Here is a 27,061-nt window from a genome sequence, read left to right as displayed (position 1 = left end):
ATGACCCAGCTCTCCACACTCATAACAATCCCTCTCGAAAATGGTGTTGAGTTCTGAGGCAGACCTCGAGAACCAGAATAACTACCAGAAGAACCTGATACAGATGATCCCTGAACTGAAGGAGCACGGGGCGTACTCTAGGCTGGAAGGGCACTGAGATATGACTGACTCTGATGAGAATTGTATGAACCATGACTGGATTATGCACCACGGTGTATTGGACGACCCGTATAAGCGTGTATGTACGGACGACCCCTATTGTGGTAGGACTGCCCTCCAGAAGGTACCCACCAGAACTGCCCGAACCTCGAGGCCTCTTAGCCTTTCTCTCACCACACTACTGGATATGGACCACCTCTATCTGCCGAGCAATGTTAACCACCTCGTCAAAAGTGACACCTGACACCCTTTCCCTAGTCATAAGCAACCGCAACTGGTATGTGAGGCCATTAATGAACCTCCTAATCCTTTCCCTATTAGTGGGAACTAACCAAACTGTGTGACGAGACAACTCAGAAAATCTCATCTGGTACTGCGTCACAGACATGCCATCTTGACGTAATTGCTCAAACTATCTGCGCATCTCCTCTCTGCGAGGCTGCACTACAAATTTCTCCAAAAAGAGAACGGAGAATTCCTGCCATATAAGTGGTGCTGCATCGACCGACCTGTGCCTCTCATAAGCCTCCCACCATCTGAAGGCAACACTAGAAAACTGAAAAATAGTGAACGAGACCCCACTGGTCTCCAGAATACCCGTTGTCCGAAGCATCCGCTGGCACTTATCCAAAAAATCCTGAGCATCCTCTGACTCAGCACCGCTAAATGATGGAGGTCGAAGCCTCCCAAATCTCTCAAGCCTCCTCTGCTCATCATCTGCCATAACTGGGACTACTGGGGCCTGAACAGCTATAGCCGACTGGGCTGGTAGTGCCCCCGGTATCTGAAGTCCTTGCACTACCTGCTCTAGAGTATGGGCAACAGGGGTATGAATACCTCCCCCAGCCTGAGAAGTGGTAGGTGTGGCCTAAGCCGAAACCACCTGAGCAAGGCCAGTGCAAACTGTCAATGTCTGGGCCAAAGCCTCATGAAGGCCTCGAATAACAATGGACACAACTGGTGCCTGAACTGGCCTTATCGGTTCAGTTATGTATGGAATTGGATCCCGAGCTGGAGCAACTGGTGGTGCTGCTCCAACTGTTGTACAAGCTATACCTCTACCTCTACCTCGCCCCCGATCTCTACCACAGCCCCGGCCTCTCGCGGCCCTAACTGGTAGCACTGGTGGCTGACCGTCTGATACGGTAGTACGTGTCTTCACCATCTGTGAAAGAATAGAATAACATAAATTTAGTTTCCAGAATCAACAAATTCGCACGACAGAATGCAATAAGGTGAAATTTTACTAAGGGTTTGGCAACCTCTCGAAGATAAGTACAGACATCTCCGTACCGATCCGCAAGACTCTACTAAACATGCTCATGACTCGTGAGACCTATGTAACCTAGGCTATAATACCAACTTGTCATGACCCAAAATCTCACATGTGTGATGGCGCCTATCTCAATACTAGGCAAGCCGACAATCTCAATAAAATACCATATCTTTTAAATTTGAAAATATAATATTTAAATTCAGCGGAAGAAATCTCACAAAATAGATATAAACACTCCCAAAACCCGGTGTCACTGAGTGCATGAGCATCTAATATGAATACAAAGTCTGACTGATAAAAACACTGTCTGAAAGTATAGAACAGTACAATAACTGAAAGAAAGAGAGTCAAGGTCAACGGACTTCAGGCAGCTACCTTGATAGTCTCCAACTGATAGCACTCTAAGATCTAACGGTCGTCGTGTCCGAAAGCACCTGGATCTGCACACGAGGTGCATAGTGTAGTATGAGTACAACCAACTCAATAAGTAACAAGACTAACCTCTAGGCTGAAAGTAGTGATGAGCTTCGCAGGTACAATCCAGTTCATAAATAATGGTACAGAAATGTAGGCATGCTTTCAAGTTCAACAGTTAAACTCAGTACAAGAAAAATAGATCGGTACTGCATAATATGAGGAATATGACATCTCAATGGAAAGACCTCATGTACTACTGGTCACAATTCATTCGGTCACTCGGTACTGTTTATGGCCAATCCAGCCTAGGGATATTCCATCTCATATATACATACACATCGACTGACAGTCAGTCACTCAGTACCGTATAAGGCCAATCCAGCCCTGGGGTAATTTATCCCCAAATGTAAATGATACGGACAAGATCCATATCCAGGAAAATTCATCACAATATAAATAAGTAAGGCAAGTCCATGCCATGAGAAGTCCATCCCAAATATATAACCATTTACGCTCATTGGGGGTGTGTGCAGACTCTGGAGGGGCTCCTTCAGCCCAAGCATGATATAAAGCTAATATGGCCTACTGCAGGCGGGCAGTCTCGATCCGTATAATAATAAAGCCTATAAGGCCTACTGCAAGCAGGCAACCCCGATCCATATAATAGTAAATCATATAAGGCCTGCTTCAAACGGGCAACCCTGATTCATTTAATAATAATATATATATAAAGCCAATATGGTCTGCTGCGACCCGCAGATCGATCCCATAAATATCCTCACAATGGATGAATATGACTGAGTGTGAAATGTACGTTTTTAAAATAATTAATTTAACAGCAACACGATCCCATGGGTCCTAAAATATCGGCACATAGTCTAAACATAATTTTTAATAAGAGCCTTAGCTCAATTTCTCTAACACGTGGGAAATGTTCAAATAATAACATGATTCTTTAATTTTTACAACTTCATAGAATTTATTCAAGTAACAATTTCAATAGTGCACGTCCACACGCTCGTCAACTATCATGTGCGTCACCTCCAAACAATTCATATAACACCAATTCAGGGATTCATACACTCAGAACCAAGTTTAGAAGTGTTACTTACCTCAAACCGTGTAATTCTTTATTCTGCTATGCCTTTGCCTCGTGAATTGGCCACCAAACTCCTCGAATTTAGCCACAAATAATCCGATTCAGTCAATAAAAATTATTGGAATTAATTTCATAAGAAAACTCTAATTTTTCAACAAAATCCGAAGTTTAACTCAAAAATTGCCTGTGGGTCCACGTCTCGGAACCCGACAAAAGTTACAAAATCCAAAAGCTCATTCAACCAAGAGTTTAACCATACTAATTTTACCAAAATCTGATCTCAACTCGGCCTCCAAATCTCAAATTCTCATTTTGAAATCCCTAGGTTCAAATCCCCGATTTACACCTCAAAAACATGTAATCTAGTCGGATTATTCGATGATAATTCAATATTATGGAGTAGAAACGATCACAAGAGACTTACCTCAAGAACTCCTGTGAAAACCTTGCTCAAAATCGCCCAGCCCGAGCTTGAAATGTCCAGGGGTTTCTGCTTCTGCGGGATTTTTAGCCGCTTCTGCGGATTTTCTCCCGCTTCTGTGCCAACTCTTGCTTCTGCGATCCCCCACGCGCAGGTGCGAATCCGCACCTACGAAATACCTTTCGCATCTGCGCTCCACAGTCCACCATCCTAGCATCCGCATCTGCGCGTCACAGCTCGCACCTGCGAGCTCGCCTTTGCGAGTTTTCTGTCCGCTTATGCGGACCTTACGTACCTGCGATGCCCATTGCGCTTCTGCGTGCTCGCACCTGCGAGCCAAATTCTGCAGGTGCGATTGCACCAGAAGGCAGAAACTTCAGCCTTTTCTTCTAAGTCTGAATTTGATCCGTTAACCACCCGAAATTTACCCGAGGTCTCCGAGACCTCAACCAAATATACCAACAAGTCCTAAAACATCATACGAACTTAGTCGAGTCTTCAAATCACATCAAACAACGCTAAAAACACGAATTACACATAGATTCAAGCCTAATGAACTTTGAAACCTCCAATTTCTACAAGCGACGCAGGAACCTATCAAATCACGTCCGATTGACCTCAAATTTTGCACACAAGTCATAAATGACATAATAGACCTATTCAAATTTTCAGAATCGGATTCCGACCCCGATATAAAAAAGTCAACCCTCCGGTCAAACTTTTCAAAAAATCGACTTTCGCCATTTCAAGCCTAATTTCACTACGGACATCCAAATAATTTTCCAGACACGCTCCTAAGTCCAAAATCGCCATACAGAGCTGTTGGAATCATCAGAATTCAAATTCGAGGTCGTTTACACATAAATCAACATCCGGTCAACTTTTCCAACTTAAGTTTTCAATTATGAGACTAAGTGTCTCATTTCACTCCGAAATCCTTCCGGACCTGAACCAACTAATCCGGTAAGTCATAAAACAATTGTAAAGCATAACTTGAGCAGTAAATGGGGGAACTGGGTTATAATACTCAAAACGACCGACCGGATCGTTACAGATGATTAGACAGGACATGGTATTGTTGCAGATTTCTAAAGACATGGCCCTTGATAGGAAGGTGTGAAAGTCGAGCATTAGGGTTGTAGGTTAGGACTTAGTCGAGTCCAGGGGTGAGGCTAGTTCAATAGGGGTGGTCTTAGACTGATAGGGGTTTATGTTATGTTCTCCCTATCCTTACGTTTTCATAGCATCATGCTTATTTTCTGGTTTTGTTATTGCATTTCAACTATTTTCTAGTTCTTACGATGCTAATATTATTTCTTTGATTTCTTTTGATGGTACTAATATATTGTCCTTTCCCTTCTCTTCTCGTATTTTTCGTCTTCTTGAGCCTAGGGTTTTTCGGAAACAGCCTCTCTACTCCTTCGGAGTAGGGGTAAGGTCTGCGTACACACTACCTTTTCAGACCCACTTGTGAGATTTTACTGAGTCGTTGTTGTTGTTACATAGTAAATAACTAATATAAAAGTCAAAAATGGAAATTTGAAATACGAAAAAACTGTAAGGTGTTTTAGAGGCCATAAATCGCATTCTTTAAAACTATAAACGCATTAGTCGAATGTGACTTATAATTCAACAAAATGCTGACTTATAAATTGCATTAGGTGCATACTACTTGTAAAGCGTAGTCAGAGACGGCGACTTATAAAACACATTCATTGAAGCCAACTTATAAATCGGTTTATAAATCGTATTGTTGACTTATAAATCATATTCAAAGACAACGACTTGTAAAAAGTATTCAGTTAACGCAACTTATAAATCGGTTTGAAATTATAAATCGTATTGTCAGAATGCGTCTTACAAATATCGCGTTTATCAGCATAAATCGAGGACTTATAAAGCGCATTTGGTCACTGCGAGTTATAAAACGTGTTTGAAAAATTAGACTTATAAAACGCATTAATGCGACTTATTTTTTTGCTTATAAATCACGTTTATGCTCGCTCTCAAACGCCATTTAAATCTATATTATAAATTCCGTTCTCAGTACCAAGGAGAGAAATACAAAGACTTGGGAGTTCGGAGTAATCTACAGACGAGTCCGGCCGAGAAGATCTGACTCCATATTATAGGTTTTTGAAATGGTATGAACTTCACTTCATTGTTTTTGGTTTTATCATGGTTTCATTTCATTGAGTTTGTTATAGATTTTGATTTTTTTTTCGGAATTTATTTTGGGAAGGCTCAATCAGCAAAACCTATCTCGAGCCCAGTCCCTGAGTCGTTGTACCCAACTCTAGCCGTGTTCATGCTCGCTATTGGTCTTGTCGTAACGGCTTCTTTCCTCATGTAAGTGCTCGATCTGATTCATACATTCTTCAATTGTTGGATATCTTTTTCTAATTCCTGAATTATTATTATTTTGTTTAGCCTGTCTAAATAATTCAAGAAATGAACTACCCCAGGTAAAATTTGTAACTCTTTTTTTGATCATTAAGATAAGTATTATTGATAACCAGCAACAAGTGAGACGGTGCACTAAGCTCCCGCTATCTGCATGTCCGGGGAAGTGAGATAGTGAGGGCTGTAAATATGTACAGGGGGCAACATCATTACTCGTCGTGTAGTTAGCTCAAAGATTCTATCATGGCCTCAATATCATTGGCAGTTGCCATGTTACTCCCAAAAAAGTAGAGAAATACATGTGTTCTACATGCTAATTTCAGATTCACATTTGCTTTCAAAAATTCTTGCATTCCTTTCCTTCCAAATGGTCCACCAGACTGCTGCAGGAAGTGAGTTCCAAGTTTTCATCTTTACCTTTCCTAGTCCCTTCCTTGACCAGCATTGCAGTAACTCTTTGGTTGTCCTCGGCATTGACCAGTTAACCCCAACAATGCTTAGAATACAGTTGCATATCTGTTTGGTGAAGGAGCAGTGAATGAGAAGGTGGTTGAGATCCTCAATCTGCCTTTCACACAGTGAACGTCTACTGCAAAGGTTTAACCCTCATCTCTGGAGATTATCTTGAGTTGGACATGCTCCTTGGACCACCAACCATGTGACACATTCCACCGTCAAAGGGGCTTTGTTCCTCCAAAGGCGCTTCCATCCAGTTAGGGATGGTAATATTAGAGTTGCTTAAGTTCTGATAACAACTTATAACAGTAAAACATGTACCCTATTTTCTATGAAAACATTTTTAAAAAGGAGCCTTCATTGGTTGCATCTTGCTCATCCTTCCTTGAGCAACATTGCTGGAGGGGGAGAATTATTGGTATTTCAGATATTTGATCAGATGATAGCAACTTGATGATGATGTGCTTTCTGGATGACTTGAAATTTTACAAGTCACATGAACTTACATTTAGCATTCACACGGATATCCCTACAATCTCGATGTAGCTAGACATTGGAAACATTCTTTGTTTGTTCCTCCTTTTACACGGTTCGAAAGTCTTCAAGGAGTGTTATGGTTGTGAAATTCTTCTTTACAACTTGAATGTAGACTCACCTTGTGCACCACATCATCCTAAACTAAGGTTTGTATATACTCGAGCAAAATTTTCTCCATAATAATTTGTAACCTCTGGATTCCTCATTCTTGCTATTCTTTGTTGCTTGCCTTTAGGGGGTAACTTGGTTCTCTCAGACAATTATAATGAGATTGTAATGAAATGGATGTGATGAGATTATCGGGAAGGGATTTTGGTATGGGTTTATCTTAACTTTTTTGATGGTTGTGGTGTTCGGATCAACTTGTGCGCACCTCGATTAATCCACAAGATACCTCTTACCTCCCACCAGCACAGATATCAGGTATCTTTGTCCACCAAGACTTGACAGAGGGGAAGAAATCACCCAGTGTTTTGTCTCCGTTTGGATTTGAACCTGAGGCCTCATAATTTTTTTTTATTTTTTGATAAAGACCTGAGACGTCATGGTTGTCAACCCTTTTCATTGATCACTAGGCCAATTTTATCCTATTCACAGCAGTTGTTACTCAGCATTATTGTTAACGGCTTAAGACTTGGTCAATCTTTCTCTTTTTTGGGGTTTTGGGTTGTATACTTCATTGTATACTAAATGTTTTCTGTTCACTTTGTTGGCACCGCCTCGGTGCGTTCTTAATATAATTCTCTTATCCATCAGAAGGGGAAAAAAAAGAAAAGCAAAAAGAAGGGTTGACTAGGAGCCTTGAAGTGGAAGCGGCAGAGTAGCAAGTGGTTGGGAGGGTAGATGAAATGTGCCTTCACAAAAAGATATTTTAACAGTTTGTGTCCTTCTTAAGGGATTGAATGGACTAATATATGTACTGAAAACAAGATTTTCTGGTTGTAACTCAGTTGAGTTTTCTGTCCACCTTTTACCTAATATAAAAAAAACTCGATTTTCCGGTCCTTGTCTGGAAAATAAATGCAGGAAAGTCATTTGGCCTTACCTTTCTTTTCATTTTTAGAACATATCTCTATGGTGTGGGAAGTCCTATGGAAATCGTAAGCTCTGCTTGTACTTCACTTGATACATGTTAGTCTGATTTTGGAGTATACAACAATATTACATAGACTTTTCTGCTTTAGTACTATTTCTTTCCTTTTTGATCACTTTTCAACAGTTGATACAGATTAAAGTTGCACCTTTTCAAAATTAAGATATGACATGTGAGAACGTGGTACAGACTTCTTTAAGTTCTTTTACATTACTATTGAGCAAGCTAGAAGAGGTGTAAGGACTTCCCTTCTAGCAATATTTGATTATGAGGTTGCTTTCCTCAAAAACCCAAGATTCTTAGATGATCATGTTATTTTTTAGATAAGCATTTCTTTGTCTTCCTATTTAACTTGGTTACAGCGCTTGACACTCATGTCTCCAAATCCTTGTACAACATAGCAGGTTAAGCATTGGAAAAAAATACATTTGCGTAAAGCTTGTTTCTGGTTGAGACTAATGAGATACCTCTAACCATCTTTAAAAAATGAAAGCACTTAAAAACATTAAACAGATTTTGTCCTATGATTGTGTTGTATAATCAAACCTATTAGTGGCCATTAAATAACCTCTTTAATGAGATATAGAATTCCAGGGAGTTTACTCATAACTAGGTTATGGTTTAAAGAGCATCAGTTTGCTGCTTTAGTGAGGTTCTCCATTCTACAGGTTCTCTTGCCCTTTTGTCTTTGTAACAAAGCTATAAATGTGTAACAGCTATGAAGCTACTTCTTCAAGGAAGAATCGCAGCCTTGCAAAAGAGCTCACGAGTGGGGCAGTAGCATCTGTTTTCTTGGTATGTCGCAAACTCACAATTGTGATTTGATTTTTCCTTTTCTGTATCAGATAACTGATCGATTCCCCCCTTCTCAACCTGATGCAGGGTTTTGGATCATTGTTCTTGCTGCTTGCGTCAGGCGTGTATGTTTGATTTACAGACATGGATAGAAACGAGATTTTGTATTCAGCTTCAAAATGAATGCCATTTTGACTGTTGTAGAACTTTATGACAAAATCCTTAGAACGGATCGTCACCTCCTTGAGTAGCCTGAGAGTTCAGGAACTGAATGACAATCAGGACTTCTGTTTTCTTTTTTTTCTTTTCCTGTAAGGGATCTACTGTGTTTTCTCTTTTATGCCAATTTTGAGGTTTCCAAATGTTTTAGTTCACTGCTTATAAAATTAAGATAATGCATTTCATGGAGGTAAGAGGGAAAAAAAAACGATTACTTCGTTCTTAAGATGTTCTGAAAAAGTGCGTTTGCAAAGTATTTTTTTTTTTTTTGAGTTTTCGTATAAGTGTTTGTTTGAATTATATTTGGAGAAAAAAGTTTAAATTTCTTTTTATTGAAGATTCCCATATTTAGTTTTTCAAATCTTTCAAAAACTCAATGTGTGGCAATAAACCATTTGAAATATTTGAATGCATTGTTATAGCCTTTGACAAGAGTGAGTTGCTTTAGTGGTGAGCACCCTCCACTTCCAACCAAGAGGTTGTGAGTTCGAGTCACTCCAAGAGCAAGGTGAGGAGTTCTTGGAGGAAGGGAGTCGAGGGTCTATCGGAAACAGCCTCTTTACCCAGGATAGGGGTATTACCTTCCCCAAACCTCACTAGTGGGATTAGAATAGCCCCACATAGTAAGTTCGTTTGGATGGGGTCGAGGACTAGCTCATTTGATAAGCTTTTTACCAGGGGTGTACGTAGGTCGGTTTGGTTCGGATTTTTCAATTATCAAACCAAACAAATGGTGTCGGGTATTACCTTCCCCAGACCTCATTAGTGGGATTATACTGGATTGCTGTTGTTATTGTTCTAGCCTTCTACTACGTAACGAAAAGAAATTCCATATTCATTTCCTTCACTCCAAAAACTATGTTACAAACTTACAATCAAAGTCTATTTCATTCTTGATTAAAAATAAGGAGTGAGAATAGCCCCACATAGTAAGTTCGTTTGGATGGGGTGAGAGCACTAGCTCATTTGATAAGCTTTTTACCAGGGGTGTACGTAGGTCGGTTTGATTTGGATTTTTCAATTACCAAACCAAACAAATGGTGTCGGATTTTTAAATTTATAAATCAAACCAAACCAATAAAGTCATGTTTTTCAATCTCGATTTTTCTCGGATTTTTTGATTTTTTCGGGTTTTCGGTTTTTTTCCCGGTAAAGTCATAATAGCACAAAATATGTAACTTATTCTCCAAATATTTATTTTAGTCCTAGTAGGATACAACTATATAATATATTTTCCAAGAAAATAAAATAATAATAATATGAGATGGGTCATAACATTGTACTAAAATATTCAATAACATAGATAATAAAATCGCACAAAGAAAATATTACTAATTAATACACCATAATAAAAATTAACATAATCTAAAAATACTATATAGGTCGTGCTAAAATAAATACAACTAATAAGTACTATTAATTACACAACTAAGCATAAAAAAAAGATAAACTAGGCTATATATTTTTATTATAAATCAATGCAAAACTAAAAAATAGATATTCAACACTATTGTCATTCCTAGTGTTGAATTGAATTTCCTTTATTAGCATTAGTATTGATTTGAACTTTATTTGACTTACTACCTTTATGTGCTATGCAATTTATTGGATCATTCAAGAATGTTAAGTCCAAACTTTAAATAATACTTTTAAAGATAAAACTGTGAACATGTTTAAGAAATATTTATAAATTATATTACAATAAATATTCATATACATAAAATATTTTTTTAAATTGTATAAATGTAATATCAGGTTGGTTTGGTTTCGATTTGACTTTTTTTTGGTTAAAACCAAACCAAACTAAACCAATTATGGTCGATTTTTTTTCCAACACCAACCCAAATCAAACCAAATGACAATCGGATTTTTTTTTCTCGATTTGAATCGGATTATCGATTTTCTTTGTACACCTCCACTTTTTACTTTTCATAGTTAACTCTATCAATAATTTTAAAAAAAGTATTTCGTTTGAAGAAAATTTTACTTTGAAATTCTTTAAAGAACCCTCTTGATTCCTTGAAAAATATAACAAACTTGTTGAAAATTTAATGAAAGCTTATTTTATTAATAATTGTAACTATTTATTAAATCAATTACGTGCGTTTTTTGAACTATAAAATTGATTAGTAGTCTCTACTTCCATTTTCTAGTACGATATTATTGTTTTGGGATATAAAAAGACACTTACAGTTAATTTCTATTAATTTTGAGACCGAGACATACTAATTATAATTAATATCCTCATAACTCATTTATTTTTAGAGAAGAAGAAGAAGAGAGGAAAAGGTGGAGCAATTTCGTGTTTCAAAAATCAAATACGAGGAGAAAAAGGCAGAGTGTCTATCAGGTTTATTTCTGTTGCTGCCTGCCATTTTGATTTCATTTCATTTTCCTATAAAAGCCCTTTCTAAGTTCTAACTTCAACAGTCACTATTCATTACTGTTGTTTATAATTTGTAGGTCCAAGTTCTGTTCCAAGGGTTTTCTTCTAAGGGTTTTAACTTTTCCCCCCAAAAATTTTCTGCCATGGAAACAACTCCTCCTTCTCAGCCAAAGAAGCGTGGGAGGCCAAAGGGTTCTTCAACCAAAACCAAAGAGGAAAGAGATAAGGAGCTCCAACACAGGATGAGAGGTAGTATTACTGATAAGAAAGCGGCTGCTAATGCTATCGACGAGAAATATGTTCAGTGGAAGTCACTCGTCCCTGTTCTCTACGACTGGTTCGCTAATCACAACCTCGTTTGGCCTTCCCTCTCTTGCAGGTATACATATTTCTTTTTTAAGACGCACATTTTGTATGTTGTTAATTTCGAGAATATGTGTTTCGGTTTGGTGCTTTTGGAACCCTAGGTATGTGTCTACTATGTGTACGGGACTCTGTTTTGCTAGGGTTTGCAGTGATATTTGATACTCCCGGTCTATGATTTAACGCATCAGAGTGGAAATCTTAGCTGTTGTATTCAACTCGTATGACTATTATTTATGAAGAAGCTCGCACATTGCCCTGTTGTTTGTTGTAATGACTGTGAATGAGAAGGTAGAATTAATTTGTAATCTGCCCATAGGTGTGGCCCCAGTGTTGTTAAAAGGAAAAATCGAAAAAAATCATGGAACTAAGTGAGAAATGAAGTACACATTTCTTTGAAGTGAAGCACACAACTTACGGAAAACTAAAAGTTAGTAGAACATATATGAATTTGGTCCTATAATAATCAAATTTCAATTTTTTTTTTGATAATCGAGAAACTCGTGAGGGACAATGATGTGCCTGTCCCTCTACTCTTCTCCAGGCTTTTGTCTGCAACAAGGTTCAAACTCGTGATGTACATCTAACCCACACATCACATGTTGCGCTCTTACCGGTTAACTCTATGCCAAAGCCCTGAGATATCACTAATTTCATGTTTGTTTTTTTTTCTTTTTTTGATCGGTAACACTAATTTCATGTTTTCAACATGTAATATACAATAATGCAGATATTAATCCAAATCCTTAAAAACACAATTAAAATAATTGGCCGTTTCTCATTGGGATCATTTTGTGCATCATTGTTTGAAGCGCACTTCTCTAAAGCTATGAAGCGATAGCTGTCAAACACTGCCTACGCCAATTTTGAACTGTCATCCATGGTGGATTGTGGGTAGTTTTATGTCGATTAAGAAAAAATTACGTCAGTATTAATTTGGATCTTTGCGGAACTTGTCTGACTAGTTAGTATATATGACAAGATCCTGTGTTCGATTTCCTTAATCCAATACAATCACTGTAGTAACTGAGTTTTTGTAACCGTCCGTAACTATCAACTGCTAACATCTCCTTTTTTGCTGGCAGTTTCTTACTTTGTTTAATAAATTACCCCTTATTAAAAGTAAATAGGCCTACTATATACCTCGATATGTGGTGCCACACTTTATTGAAGTGTTCACACTTGAGGTTGACTGTATGAATATAATTTAGGGATGTTCTGGACTTAGGTCAGAAGCTGGATTTTGTTGTTGGTGGCCCATGCTTCAATTATTTGTACCACTCTGTTGGGCAAGATCTATGTTTTGCTGAATATTGTTTTGCTAGTTTTTGCTTGCATGGCTAATGATTTGGTCTATGAGATATGTCAGCTATTTCACTAGATTGTTGTGCTGTTGCCGATTTCCTTTAGAGTTTTGACCTGCTGATTTCATTGACTTGGCTTTAATGTAGCTTTATAATTCTATATCTATCTAGGAAACTACAATTTTCCAAGAGGAGAGGCTTAAATTAATGAAATTACTGATAAAGGTTATTGGTATCTTGTTTCTTAAGCTGAGATGAAATTTGAGGCAACGATTGCTTCAACCATTGTAAAATAGGGTAGTAACATAGATGGTAAATGTTGCTTCCGAAATTGTTAAAGTAGTGCTTACAACAATGTGGAAATGCAATATGCCTTTTGGTAGGGGTTTAATGAAGGGTGATATTTGACTTATTTTAACTCTGGAGTTAATCCAATCAATTATTCGTTGAACCGCTCGCTTTTTGGAAGTATCCGCAGCTCATTAATATAATGACTCCACATTTAGGGGTAAATTCGTCCACTAATTATACACGGTGAAACCCTTATTTCCCTATCTCTTCTTCTTTTCGCCTCCTGCATCCGCCTCTCCCATCATTTGTGCGTTTGCAAGTAAATTCAGGTTCTTTCTTGTGCTTGATTTTAGTGATAATCTTTATCACCTAATCACTCTTTCATGTTATATATCTATAGGTGGACACTCTTGCTTTTCATTCTTTATTTGCTAACGGCATTTCATCATATAAGCTGAGGCCGTGTTTTTTCGCTACATTGTGTATCTTCAATAAATATTTTGAAGGTTATGAGTTTTACATCCTTGATACTTAAAGATTTTTTCCCCCTTGATATGTAATGATATCATCTTTATTTTCATCTTCCGATCTTAGTTACTTTTCTTTGATATGCTGAGTGACTGAGTGTTATGTATAGTTACTAATATTGGATTTTTTATCGTTATTTCTATTTTTGGTTGGTTTGGTTTAAGACTCAAGGACTGCTAACGTTTTTATCAAATCTTTCTAAATAAGTTGATCTTTTACCTCTATTATATTGTAATTTTTGTTTCATTTGGATGTATTGATGGTTTTCCTTATAATTTTTTTTATGGTTTTACTTGATAAGGCTGGCCTCGTCAGCTGTGACTATTGAATTTTCAAATTCGAGTTCATTTCATTTTCTAATAGATCTACGGTTTTGGTGTATCTAACAAGATAACTCATGCCATGGGTATTTTGCCTTTTTCGTTTCCGTAGTGTCTAATAAAAGATATTTTGAGGCTTCAATCTTTCTTTTTTTCCCCTTTTCTTTCCTTTCCTTTACTATGCGAGGCTTCACTTTTATTTTATTTTTTTAAAATTTTTCGCTTAGGAAGTATCATGAAAATTTCCAAGTGTTACTCAAAATTGCATAAATGCATGCCTCCATACCTTTATACAAATACTAGTCCCTCTGTTCCATTTTATGTGACTTCTTTCTTTTTAGTCTGTTAAAAAAGAATGACACCTTTTATTACGATTTAACTTTAAACTTCTCATTTTACCATTAATGGCAAGCTTTTTTAGCCACAAAAATGTTATGTCATGTGTAAGAGTGCAAGTTGCATAAGTCATTCCCTCCTTTCTTAAACTCCGTGCCTAGTCAAACATTGCCACATAAAATGAAACGGAGGAATAATATTTTTTTCTTCAATTATACTCCTCAGAGCATAACCAATTAGAATTCACATAGTCAAATGAAGTTTTCATTTTCCTTTATTTTTAAAAAAAGTGTGTTATGTTCCAATTTTGAAAACTTTCATAAAAAAAGTTAATGAATACTTTCAAAAAGAACAAAAATTATTCAAATTATTGATGGAAGGTCAATTCAGGATGATTGTAGGTTGCCGTAGACTTATTAAACCAAAGAATACTTTCATGTCTTGCAAAGTATTTTGTATGAAGGCTTTATAATTTCTTCTTCGTCTCAGTTGTGTATCCAGACAGTACTTTTCCTAATATTTTTCTCACATCATATGAGGAAGTCATTGCATTCCACAAGGATCCAAGAGCATGAAATAATCACGGCAGCTATCTTCTCATTTTTGGTCATTTCAACTTAATAAAGTTGTTTGAGGATATATATCCACTTTGAGCCATTACAACTTTTGCTGGCTCTTGCTTCTGTTTATTGTATAGATTTGATCCATCTACAAACCAACATGGTAGTTACCCAGAGTTCTGTAAGAGGAAAGGTAGACAAAAGAGAAGGGGCTCTTAGTGGATCTAGTAGTGAAGGTGGGGAGAAGAGTTGCAAGTTTGGTGAGAAGTATCTGATGTGGAAGTCTAATATCGCGGTCCTGTATGATTGGTTCACTAATCATAGCGGTTTATGGCCTTCTCTTTGCTGCCGGTATTAAGAATTTCTTTCTTTTGTTTGCAATATACTATAGTTTTATTATGCTGAACCAAATTGTACTGATGAGGATGAAAGTTGGTTATGTATTTCCTTCACTAGGCATATAGTTGATCTCATGAAACGGGATATTTGTGTATGTTATTTATATGTAAATTATGCATGTATAGTTGCAGGTAAACGATTAGCATTCATAGATTTTGACGACGATAGTTAAATCTGACTATACGTTGAATGTTAAAAACTTAGGTAGTTCTTGTAAGGAAGCATTATAAGCAAGTTTTATAGCTTTAAAATGGAAAACTAATCTTTTAAAGGGGAAGATAGAAACTACTTTTGGTATATTATCTATGACACGCCTTTTGATTGTTCCCGTCACGCCTTTTGATTGTTCCCTTTCCTCCTTATATTGTAAATCTCTTTGGGAGATTATGTAACCTTTAAAGTTTAAACCAAGACCTGCACATGATTGTTAGATACGATGTATGTAATCTTGGTGATTACTTTCTTTAGGATCTGAATGATAAGTACACATGCTTACGTATTTATTAGTATGTGCATACTTGCACATGATTGTTAGATACGATGTATGTAATAGAGTATATACATCTTGCACATGGTTGTGAAACTCTATGTATGTGATATCCTTTCTACTTGTGAGCTAGTTGGTTTAATGGTTTATTTTTTTCTGGTCACGATGCTTAAAGTTCTGATCTTAAATTGAGTAAGTGGGGTTAAACATACACGGTACATGATTTTTCTTGTTGTGTGCGTGTGAGAGAGAGGGAGGGAGGGAACGTGGCAATTATTCCTAAGTGATGGTTGTGCGCAAAACTTTTAGCTTTGCATTTATATGAAGTGGATAATGATCATGTTTTTCTTTATTCATATTTGAAAATTGGTATCGAGCTGTCTCATGATCTTGGTCTTATCAATTTGTATGCTCTTTAAAATGGTCAGTCATATTCACGGTTATACTGTTTTGACAACAGGTGGGGTCCAATAGTTGAGCAGGGTGCTTTGAAAAACCGCCAGCGACTCTATCTCTCTGAACAGGCAAGCTAACATGGCGCATGATTGTTCTTTTTGGTTAATATTTTTCAGTCTTCCTGTGTATTTTACATTGATGTCCCAAAAGATTTACCAGATGACCAAGATTTTGTAAAATACGCTTTTTCCTTAATATAGAAGTACCGACTCTTTAGGGTAAAGAGATCTGTGTGTCTAACCTTTTTTGGGTTTTTTTTTTTTTGGGGGGGGGGGGGGGGTTTGGGCAGACAAGGCACTCTTACCACACATGATTATCATCGTTGTTGATATTAGTATTATCAAATAATGTCATTATTATAGTTTGTTTTTTGACTGGAAAGTGTTGACTAATGATAATTTATTGTTTCATTTCATATGCGGTATTTGAGTTGAGTTTTTGGATTCTGTAATTTGTCTGATCTCTTTTTTTCCTTTTATTTTTAAACTCTCTTTTCTTTCCAGACGGATAAGTCAGTGCCTAACACTTTGATCATAGCCAATTGTGACGTGGTGAAGCCCAGGGTTGCAGCAGAAAATCACATTGCAAATGTAAGGATGTTTTACTATTTAATTTTTCTTAGTTATACTCTAAATCAATCATAATGACTGGTTTTTTAATGGCTTGGTTCTAGTTCAATGAAGAAGCACGCTCGCCATTTGTGAAGAAGTACAAAACCATAATACACCCAGGAGAGGTAAGAACTGCGTGAACACTGGAAAAAATACTGAGTCTGCACGTTCATAGACAAACTAAGTTAACTACTGGCTCAGTGGCTCTTGATACAATGCTGTATTAGGTTCCTTTGCTGTTGCCTGCTGAATTTGATATTGCTCTTATGCAAATTTTTTTATACAAAGTACACTTCGTGTCTACATGCTGTAATCAGAATAATACAGTTTCCTACATTTTCTCTAGAGAAAACAGGACAAGAACTTCTATTTGCTTAATATTTTAATGATATCTCTTTGTGGAACCAAATGGATATGCCACTTCCATGCCTCTTTTTTGTTTTTAACTTGAAAAGTATGCTCCAATATTCTAGAAGTATCTTTTAGAAGCTGTAATTTTACTTTCAAATTCCTTCCAGCCCCAACCATGTTACTCTTCATTTTGACAAGGAACACAAATGTAGCGAATACAAGTCTATACCACAGAATTAAAAATGAAAAAAAGAAAGAAAGAATACTTGATGTTTGAGAATATCGAATAGTTTTGATTATGTGCTTATTCTTTCTTATGCTTCTTCTGTGATATAATGCATGTAGCTGATGCTATTGAGAACAAAAGGAAAATAGTTATTCATTCCTTGTCTACATATTTTTGCATTGCCAATTTCCTACTGAATTTCCATTTCTTGATTGTACTGCATTTGAGGGCATTAGATTGGCTCTTTAGGGTGTAAGGTTTGAGTTCACGCTGAATTTTCAATCCTATAACTTTCTATGTGTCATAGTAAAGTTGAGATTTAATTGCATTTGTTGTTATGTGCTTTATGCAGAGGAGTGCTTGAATTAAACAAAGTTTGAATAAAGAAGCTAAAAAAAGACAGATGTTTTACATATTTACCTTGTTGCTTGTGACATTCTATGAAGAAGAATACTTCGTGAAACTTATTTAAGATTAGTCTCTTGGATAAAAAAATATGCAGTTTGGTTCTCCGGAGAGGAATTCTGATTGAATTTGTATTTGGTATACCTCTTCAGGTTAACAGAATCAGAGAACTCCCACAAAACAAAAACATAGTGGCAACCCATACTGATGGTCCTGAAGTAAGTGGCGTCTTAAGGTGTTCTGTGACAGTCTTTTGTAAAGTCACTGTGGCGTCTTTCTATTTTAGGCATGTCAATACTTTTTAATTGGTAAAAGTTTGTTATTCGTGCATCTAGGTTCTCATTTGGGACATTGAAGCTCAGCCCAATAAACATGCTGTCTATGGTGCTGCTGCTTCGCGTCCGGATCTGGTCAGTACTCTTTCTCGAAGCTTTTCATTGATTGATCTATATTTTGGGTGATTTTCATTATGTTCATCACTCATCTTACCTCCTTGGTGGATTTCATAACTTTTTTGCTTGTGGAATGTGCGGTAATCTTTGACCCATTGCCTGTCAACTGCCACCAGCAATTTGATTTGGCAGATCTTAATCTATAGATCAACCTTTTTGAGTAACATTAATTGTCCTTGCAGGTATTGAGTGGACATCAAGACAATGCAGAATTTGCTCTGGCACTGTGCCCAATGGAACCCTTTGTACTCTCTGGAGGTTTGAAGTTCTCTTCTTTTAGATGTCTAAAGTCAATATTTTTCATCTAGTTATATTTAGAATCAGGTATCTGCATTGCCATCTTGTATTCCAAATTAAACATTATCTGATCAGATTCAGCTTTGGATATGTAAGGTTCATAAATTGAACTTGTGCTAGTAGTCCAAGTATTGAGAATTATATTAAGATCTTTGATTCTTTTGGTCTGATGTTGCATTCCTTACAATGTTATCTGTAGCCTATTTATTGAATATAGTGGTAGAAAAGTAATTTAGCCACTTCTGGTATCTTTTCATTAGAGGTAATTTTCTATCAGGAAAGGACAAAACTGTGGTATTGTGGAGCATTCAAGACCACATTTCAACATTGGCAGCAGATGCAACCAAGCCTGCTGGATCAGCTGGCTCTATAATTAAGTCTGCTGATAATCCATCTATTGGTCCACGTGGTATCTTCCAGGGCCATGAGGATACAGTTGAAGATGTTCAGTTTTGCCCTTCAAGGTAATGTCAACTTGAATGGTTAATTTCTTTGCTGGATCCCATGGTAGGTTGTCTAGGTAGTTTTTTTCTTCTAAGGATGTAGTGAGGTTTATAAATTAGGCTTTCAGGTTATTGAAGTTTCTGCTGGTAAATTTTTCTTAATTTTGTTTCTTCTTTGTCAATCATCCACTTCTACTGAGTTATCCTCCAGGAAGAGAAATATAAGAAATTGTCCCGATGCCCTAAGCTTCACCTGTTACTTCCCATTTGCTTCGTCATCATGTTCTTGCTACATCCTCTTTTGTTCCCTTCGGATTTTAGGTAGTTTTAAGAAACTGAAACAATTAAGGTTGCATTGATCAGTTCTGGCGTTGATATTTAAGTTCTTGTGTCGGACGCTTTCGAAGAACATTGTGGAGTTACTGAGAAAGACCAAAGATAAGCTAAGGTTCTGCGACTAGTGTACTTCTGAAAGGGTGAATAAGTATTTAAAGTGCAGGATTAACATGTTTAAAAGTATCTGATAAGTCTTCTGAAACTGAAATTTTCTTTTGACCTTCATGAAGTTCACAGGAATTTTGTAGTGTTGGTGATGATTCATGCCTCATATTGTGGGATGCTCGAGTTGGTAATAATCCTGTTGTGAAGGTATGATGATTACTTTCTTGATTGTTTAGTGGAAAATTTTGTCTTTGTATGGGATTGCTAATAATGTAGAGATAGGTAGTATATAGGCCGAATATCTTTTCATGCTCTTTTCATGTGGTATTGATAACTGATTTTGATTCACGCTAGCCTTATAATGGTTGTCTTGTCCCAAATATAGTTCTAATCTATCATATAGCCGTTTCTATTAAAATGTTTTTAGATATTTTTGATTGTCAAATTTCAGTTGATAGGCCTCCACGAGTAATATCTAAAACTATTGAGTATACTGGTATTTGCTGCTTTTACAGGTTGAGAAAGCGCATGATGCTGATCTTCATTGTGTTGACTGGAATCCTCATAATGACAATCTTATCATAACCGGGTATGATGTATAGTATTAATGTATTATTATCCTATAAATCATGAGGAGGCGCTTACTCCCCCCCCCCCCCCCCCAAAAAAAAACCCCAAAAAAAAAATGAAGAAAGAAAAAGGAGAGTAATCATGTAACAGCAGAGTATGGGGTGTGTACTGCTGCAAGTTTGCTTTTCTTTTTCTTGCAAATCAAAATCGTCTCCTTCCATGTTATATCATAAATTTATATAATTTCACTCATCAGCAGTCATCTAGATGCTGCCTATTATTATGGTGAGTACTGTTGCTTGGGTGCTTTTCTTTAATGTTTATCTAGTGGCAGATTTCATACTTAGCATGTGTAACTCAGATCCGCTGATAATTCGGTGCGCTTGTTTGACCGGCGAAATTTAACTTCGGATGGGGTTGGATCACCGGTCCATAAGTTTGAACATCACACAGCTGCAGTTCTCTGTGTTCAGGTGTTTCATTTGCTGTGTTTTGTTCATCAGTGAAACTGTGATTACTGGATATCTCTGCGTTTTATTGCCGTTATGTAACTGATAACCTTTCCTTTGCAGTGGTGTCCTGATAGGGCTTCTGTGTTTGGGAGCTCCGCAGAGGATGGTCTCTTAAATATTTGGGACTACGAGAAGGTAGAGATTCTCCTGTCCTTGCAGAAGAAGCAGCAAAATGAAAACTGTTCATGACACACTATAGATATATTAACATAGGAATCATCTCTTGTCAAATTTTATGTCTTGTCGGTCTTTTGATGCTTTATCATGTAAAGACTGATTCTCTATAATCTGTTAAGTTCAAGTTTGAAAAATTCCTTCTTGACCGGTGGCTCCAGTGTTGTACTATGGATTACTTATTTGTATATTAGTAGTGCGAAATTGGATATGTGAATATTTGTTAAACTTTCGATTGGATGTGAACATAGGCAAGTATTCCATTTAAAATTGAATAAAGTAGGCCAACAAAGAATGGAGATGTTCTAGATTCATAGATTATTCATTTGTATGCATCTTTTTAATTAGATAACCTAGTCGTTCTCCTGATAGTTTTAGTTAATTTTCTTGCCAGGTTGGTGAAACAACAGACACTGAAGCGAAATCGCAAGATGATCCTCCTCCAGGCTTATTTTTTCAGCATGCTGGACACAGGTAGAACCTTTAGGGGTTGCTGCTCTAATCCTTTAAGCTTACATTGCTTTTTCCCTTGGAACTTAAACAAAACACAGAATAGACTATATAGTCTATGTATTTTTAGTTTACATTCTTAATTCCTCTCTTCTTGGTGTTTTTCTTTTTTTTTGGTTGGGGGGGGGGGGGGGGTGCAAATTTCTCAGTTTGAGGCCACTTTTTGGTCTTAATGATGATACCATATAGATGGTGGACAAACTAAGCGACGAGTACTAACTGCATACTACTATATCCTGGAAACTTAAAATCTGTGGGGTGAAATATTTTTGGTCTTTTTCTCCCCTTGGGTGAGTGGGCAAATCAGCTTCTGATACTTTTTCAAGTTCGGTTCATTGACAAGCAATTGTCATGTAAATAATGTGTCTCCCCATCATATATCTGTTACTGTTGCAATTACTATCGTTCCTGATTTTTTCTGGTTTGGCCTAGGGATAAAATTGTGGACTTTCACTGGAATGCATCGGATCCATGGACTATTGTTAGCGTATCTGATGACTTGGAGACCTCTGGTGGAGGCGGCACACTACAGGTTTCATATTCATGTTCTGCGATTTTCAGTGTAATTTAATTTGCCTCTAATCGTTAAATTGGGTCTTAAACAGATATGGCGCATGAGTGATTTGTTGTACCGACGGGAGGAGGAAGTTTTGGCTGAGCTGCAACAGTTCAAGGACCATGTGAGCAAGTGCGCTCCCAAGCCCTAGGCCTGAGGTATTTTTACAAAAGAAATGTAATAGTAGGCACTAGAGTACACCATATGAGTTAGCAGTATCTGTAATAGTTGAATGGATTTAGCTTTTGGACTATTGATGTTTGCCCGTAGCAAAATATGTAGGAGCTATGCTTGGAGTTATTATAAGCCAGTAGACGGTAAGCAGTAAAGTAGCCGAGACTGTAGAGCATGATGTTGTATGTATTGTGTGGTATTTTGCTACTTGGATGTTTGACGTTCTTATATTGTGAAATCCTGCTGTGTTCTGTTTGGGTTTGAACCCCAGAAGTTACATCCATTCTCGGCGAAACAGCCATAAAACCTTATGTTCAGTGGGTACTCCTTTCAGTTCTATTTATTTTATCACTTTTGCTAAAAATAATTGTATCAAAATCCTTGTTTTAGATAATCAATATTGATTACTCCATATTTTTTCCGTTTTAACTTACTAGTCTAATTAATGTTCTAATAAAATAAGAGTAATTTAGTCAAATAGCTCTAACTGTTAATGTTTCTTAAAGTTTTTGCAAAAGACTTGAGTGACAAGTAAATATGATAGTAGGTAATTGGTATTTGGTTAGGACGCTAGGATCTTAAATGGTGGCAATTTTAGATCCGAAGGTCATTTGTACTTTTTACATGTCATTAAATCACCATTAAGGCAGCATTAAATAATTGAACCAACTCGTCCAACCACAATTTTATTAAACTAAGTGCCACATAGAAAGGGACAACACGTTTATGTCGATCATAATAAGCAACAACCTAGCATTTGGTGGCAATAACATTCGTCTCATATAGAATTGCAGCTGCCGTTATCATGGTCAAAATGGTGCAGATAGAATTTTATTCAACAACCTGGAATTCTCTGTTTCATTAATGAAAAGATTTTATTTGCAAAACTAGTGTGTCCTTCGTCGAAAAATTATATTACGCATAAGGTAAAATATTATTTGTTATTGATTAAAAATAGACTTTGAACACCCTTGTATAGTTCACTGGCAAAGGGTGTTCAAAATTTGAATATCCTTTATTAAATTTCCTGTTTTTGCCATTGACGTTGTATACTATGCACTACTAAAAAAGTGAAAATTATCTCTTATGTCTGCTAACAATTTGAACAGAAAAAAATAACTGGTGACAAAAAGAGCTTGCCACTTCCCATATGGTGTCCCAACTCCCAATTGTTTGCAAATGCCTCGTCTCTAATGAGACGTCACCATCTTTGTAGGCAAGGGCATAGCCTAAATTAGAGACAAGTGAATTTGGAAAATGCTAAAATGTCACGGTTGAGATAAATTCCTAGTTAGACTTAACAATAGTTTCTCTTATTTCCATACACCAAAACTCTTTGGCCTTGAGCTCACAACTTTTAATTAGGATCTATTAGCCAAGGTTAATAAGGTTTACACTGCGTTAGCACAGGTTTAATCAGCTATTGAATGAACAATTAATGATGCTTGCTACCCCCGTCTCAAATTATCTGTCGTGATTTCTAAAAATAATTATCTCAAATTATTTGTCATTTTTGAAGCTCAAGACAAATTTAATTATTTTTTCCTATTTTATCATTAGTATTAATTGTTCTTGAAGACTATAAATACCTCAATTATAGGGTAGTATTATAATTGTCCAAATACCAATAAGACATAAATAATGATAAAATTATAAAAAAAATAGGAGTACCTCCTAGTTATTATTTTCTTAAGGGGTGCATAAAATAAAAACACGACAAATAATTTGAGTCTGTGGAGTAATTTCATCTATAATGTGTATTCTCCATGTGGGAGGATGAAAAGAAGAATATTTTCCTTGTTGACTAAAGGCCTACAATGTGTACTTATAATCCAAATCTTCTGATTTTGCAGCTTTGCTTTCTTCTAGTAAAGGACAGAAAAAAAAGTAAATTCTGATTTTGACTTTGCGTACGTTATAGGTGCAAAGTTGTACTGAATGAGTACACCACCGGTTGCTTCCTGGAAATTTCAGAAGTCACTTTTTCGGGTTTTCCCTTTGTCCTACCAAAAGCATATTGCTTCCCTTTTTCATTTTAATGGGATGCTATTTTGGTCAAGTTCAAAATAATTAGGGCAGCATAATATTGATGCTAAAAAGTTATGTAATAGTGGAGAAATTAGTGTGATAAAATTTGAATAATTTATTGAATTTGAACTCTCAAAAATAGCATCAAATATTTTGTAATTTCAAAAAATGATAGTAGTATCATATAAATTGAAATGAAAAGAGTAGTGTAAAGAAGGTTTATATTGAAAGTAAAAATTTAAAATTGTTTTTGATAAGTAAACAACGTAAAAATTGCATGGGGCGTCCTATTTGGCCCCCCTTTTTAACTTGTACCCGCTTTGTTTTTCTGTTTGCATCCGTATCCGTTTTTTGTTAAAAGCTTTTTTAAAAAGACGATTTTACCCTTCTTTATTAAAAGACTACTTTCTCTCCAAATATACGCCATTCTACTGTCTCTGTCTCTCTTCTCCCGTTCTTCGCATTTTTTGATTTGTTTCTCTCTGAAATCAAACGGTTTTCGATTCTTCTTAATTTTTCAATTTTTTGTTCCCTAATAACATTACGTTTAATCACAGGTACATTGCATTAACTTTGATTAGTGCATTAGTTTTCTAGGTTTTACTTTTACGATTGTGTTTTTAGGTTTTTTGAACATGTGTTTGTGTTTTTTATGAAAATTCTATAAACTCTTCAGTGATTTTTGGATACTTTGATATTTTTAACAATTTTGAGAGTAAAATAGATGACGCTATTAAAGTGCGAAGTTTATAATACTTCAATGATAACTTAATTCTAGGAGCTGAAGTTTTGTTTTGTGATTTTGTTATATTATTTTATGAACTTCAGCATTATTTGAAGTTGAATTTGTGTTCTGTATTTGTAACTTCAGCATTTCTAGGAGCTGAAGTTTTATTTTGTGTTTGCTGAACTTTGAGTTTTTGCTGAAGTTTTTGTTTTGTAACTGTTGAACTTCAGCATTATAGTCCTGAAGTTTTTGTTTTTGTATTTACTGAACTTCGAGTTTATGCTGAAGTTTTTGTTTTGTAATTGATGAACTTTCAACATTCTAGGAGCTGAAATTTTATTTTGTATTTGCTGAACTTCAGCATTCTAGGAGCCATGCCAAGACTGTTACAGTTTTTGTTGAAATTTTTATTTTGTAACTGTTGAACTTCAGCATTATAGTCCTGAAGTTTTTGTTTTTGTGTTTGCTGAACTTCGAGTTTATGCTGAAGTTTTTGTTTTGTAATTGGTGAACTTTCAACATTCTAGGAGCAGCAGTTTTGTTTTGTATTTGCTGAACTTCAGCATTTAGGAGCTGGAGTTTTTGTTTTATATTTGCTGAACTTTAGCCTTCTTAGACCTGAAGTTTTAATTGATATTTTTGATAATGTTCTAACGTTATTTTTCCTATCTTTTATTTGTTTTGAACAGATGGAATCTACGAATCCTAAAGCACCTAAAGCACCTAAAGCACATAGAATACGCAAATCTCCTTCAGTCCCTATTGCTCTACCTACAAAACCAGGGGACAAATATTATGAGTTTGGAGATTGGTTTTACTGTCGTGCTTACTGGAAGGGGAACAACGGATTGAAGCATTATATTGCAACTTTCTTGACTCCTACACAACAGCAGAAGCTGAATAATGGTATATTTCGGTATATTATGGCTATGGAGAATTTCCATTACAACATGAAATTGGTTCATTGTTTGATTCTTTCTTGCGTATTCACCAATGATCGAGACTCTATTAGTTTCAAGATTTTTGGTCATAATGTGTCGTTCAGTCTTGAAGACTTTCATATTATGTGCGGTTTGAGGATCACAACACATAATGATGAAAAACCAGTTAAACAAGAGAGCAAGATTCTGAAGCGCTATTTTGGCAAGTCTAAGGGTGTGACCTTGAAGGACATTCGAGATTATATGACCCGGAATAAAATTCAAAAGGATGATGTGGATTTCAAACACATATGCGAGAGTGATGAAGATGCTGTGAAGCTTATGGAAATTCTTGTTGTGGAGTCTGTTTTGTTTGGAAAAAAGAATGAATTAACTGTGTCGGCGGATTATGCAACTATTGTTGAAGACGTTAAGGCTTGTGCTGATTATCCTTGGGGTAATGCATCTTATGAGAAGCTCATTACCTCAATGAAACATTCTTTGGACAACCAGGACAAAAAGAAACCAACTGAGTATATTGTAGGTGGATTTCCATTTTCACTATGTGTTTGGTTCTATGAGCGCTTTCCAGATGTTGATGTATCAGTTTTATTTTATTTTCATAATATACTTTTTTGTATTAAACAGAAATATCAGACATTTAGGATAGTGGATATAATTCCTACCGAAGAGGAATTGATTTCAATGCATTTAATAGGACAATTACCATGCAGTCGGATTCGTTCAAAGGTACTAAATCCGGCTCCATCAACTGGTGAATCACCACGTAGTCGGAGTCGATCAAAAGAAGCCAATCGAACTCCTGTAATTGGTGAATCATCACGTAGTCGGAGTTTATCAAAAAAAGCCAATCGAACTCATGTAATTGGCGAATCACCTCGTACCCAGAGTCGTTCTAACCATTCTACAACGGCGTTTGAAAATGATGAATTAGTCAACACAATATGTCGTGTAAGTTTTGAGTTAAAGTTTTATGTTTTTGTGTTTTGTAAAACTACATCATGTTTTAGCTGAAGTTCTTTGTTCTGTTTGTGATGAACTTCAATATTCTAGCAGCTGAAGCTTTGTTTTGTATTTGCTGAACTTCAGCATGTTTTTAGCTGAAGCTTTGTTCTGTATTTTGCTGAACTTCAGCATGTTCTAGCTGAAGCTTTGTTCTGTATTTGCTGAACTTCAGCATGTTTTAGCTGAAGTTTTGTTATGTGTTTGCTGAACTTAAGCATTCTTCTAGACCTGAAGTTTTGTTCTGTGTCTCTATACTAGAGGGTAATGAGGGAGGTTCAAAGACATATAGAGGAAGAAAGACGCATGATCGCGAAAAGAGTTGTTGAGGAGTTT

The 27,061-nt window shown here is 36.3% G+C and overlaps 2 protein-coding genes across 2 annotated transcripts; both read left to right on the top strand.

The window, feature by feature from the left end:
* The first annotated feature begins 5,306 nt into the window (after positions 1-5,306).
* LOC104087914 (uncharacterized) lies at positions 5,307-9,018 on the top strand. The gene is made up of 4 exons (XM_009592492.4): positions 5,307-5,516; positions 5,615-5,721; positions 8,578-8,656; positions 8,744-9,018. Exons 1-4 carry the CDS (start codon positions 5,514-5,516, stop codon positions 8,789-8,791), a joined length of 237 nt encoding a protein of 78 aa, XP_009590787.1. The 5' UTR covers positions 5,307-5,513; the 3' UTR covers positions 8,792-9,018.
* A 2,099-nt stretch (positions 9,019-11,117) lies between these two features.
* Positions 11,118-22,304, top strand: LOC104087913 (WD-40 repeat-containing protein MSI4-like). Its single transcript, XM_009592491.4, has 16 exons — positions 11,118-11,225; positions 11,339-11,640; positions 16,310-16,373; positions 16,809-16,895; positions 16,979-17,041; positions 18,051-18,116; positions 18,234-18,308; positions 18,533-18,608; positions 18,925-19,111; positions 19,657-19,738; positions 20,047-20,120; positions 20,463-20,574; positions 20,674-20,748; positions 21,182-21,261; positions 21,730-21,829; positions 21,903-22,304. The coding sequence occupies exons 2-16, from the start codon at positions 11,405-11,407 to the stop codon at positions 22,002-22,004; spliced, it is 1,479 nt and encodes a 492-aa protein (XP_009590786.1). The 5' UTR covers positions 11,118-11,225; positions 11,339-11,404; the 3' UTR covers positions 22,005-22,304.
* Positions 22,305-27,061: the final 4,757 nt, after the last annotated feature.

The sequence above is a fragment of the Nicotiana tomentosiformis genome, chromosome 7 (assembly GCF_000390325.3).
Source record: "Nicotiana tomentosiformis chromosome 7, ASM39032v3, whole genome shotgun sequence".
In the NCBI taxonomy this organism is placed as follows: Eukaryota; Viridiplantae; Streptophyta; class Magnoliopsida; order Solanales; family Solanaceae; genus Nicotiana; species Nicotiana tomentosiformis.
The sequence above is the reverse complement of the archived record's forward strand: the minus strand, read 5'-3'. Positions and strand labels throughout refer to the sequence as shown.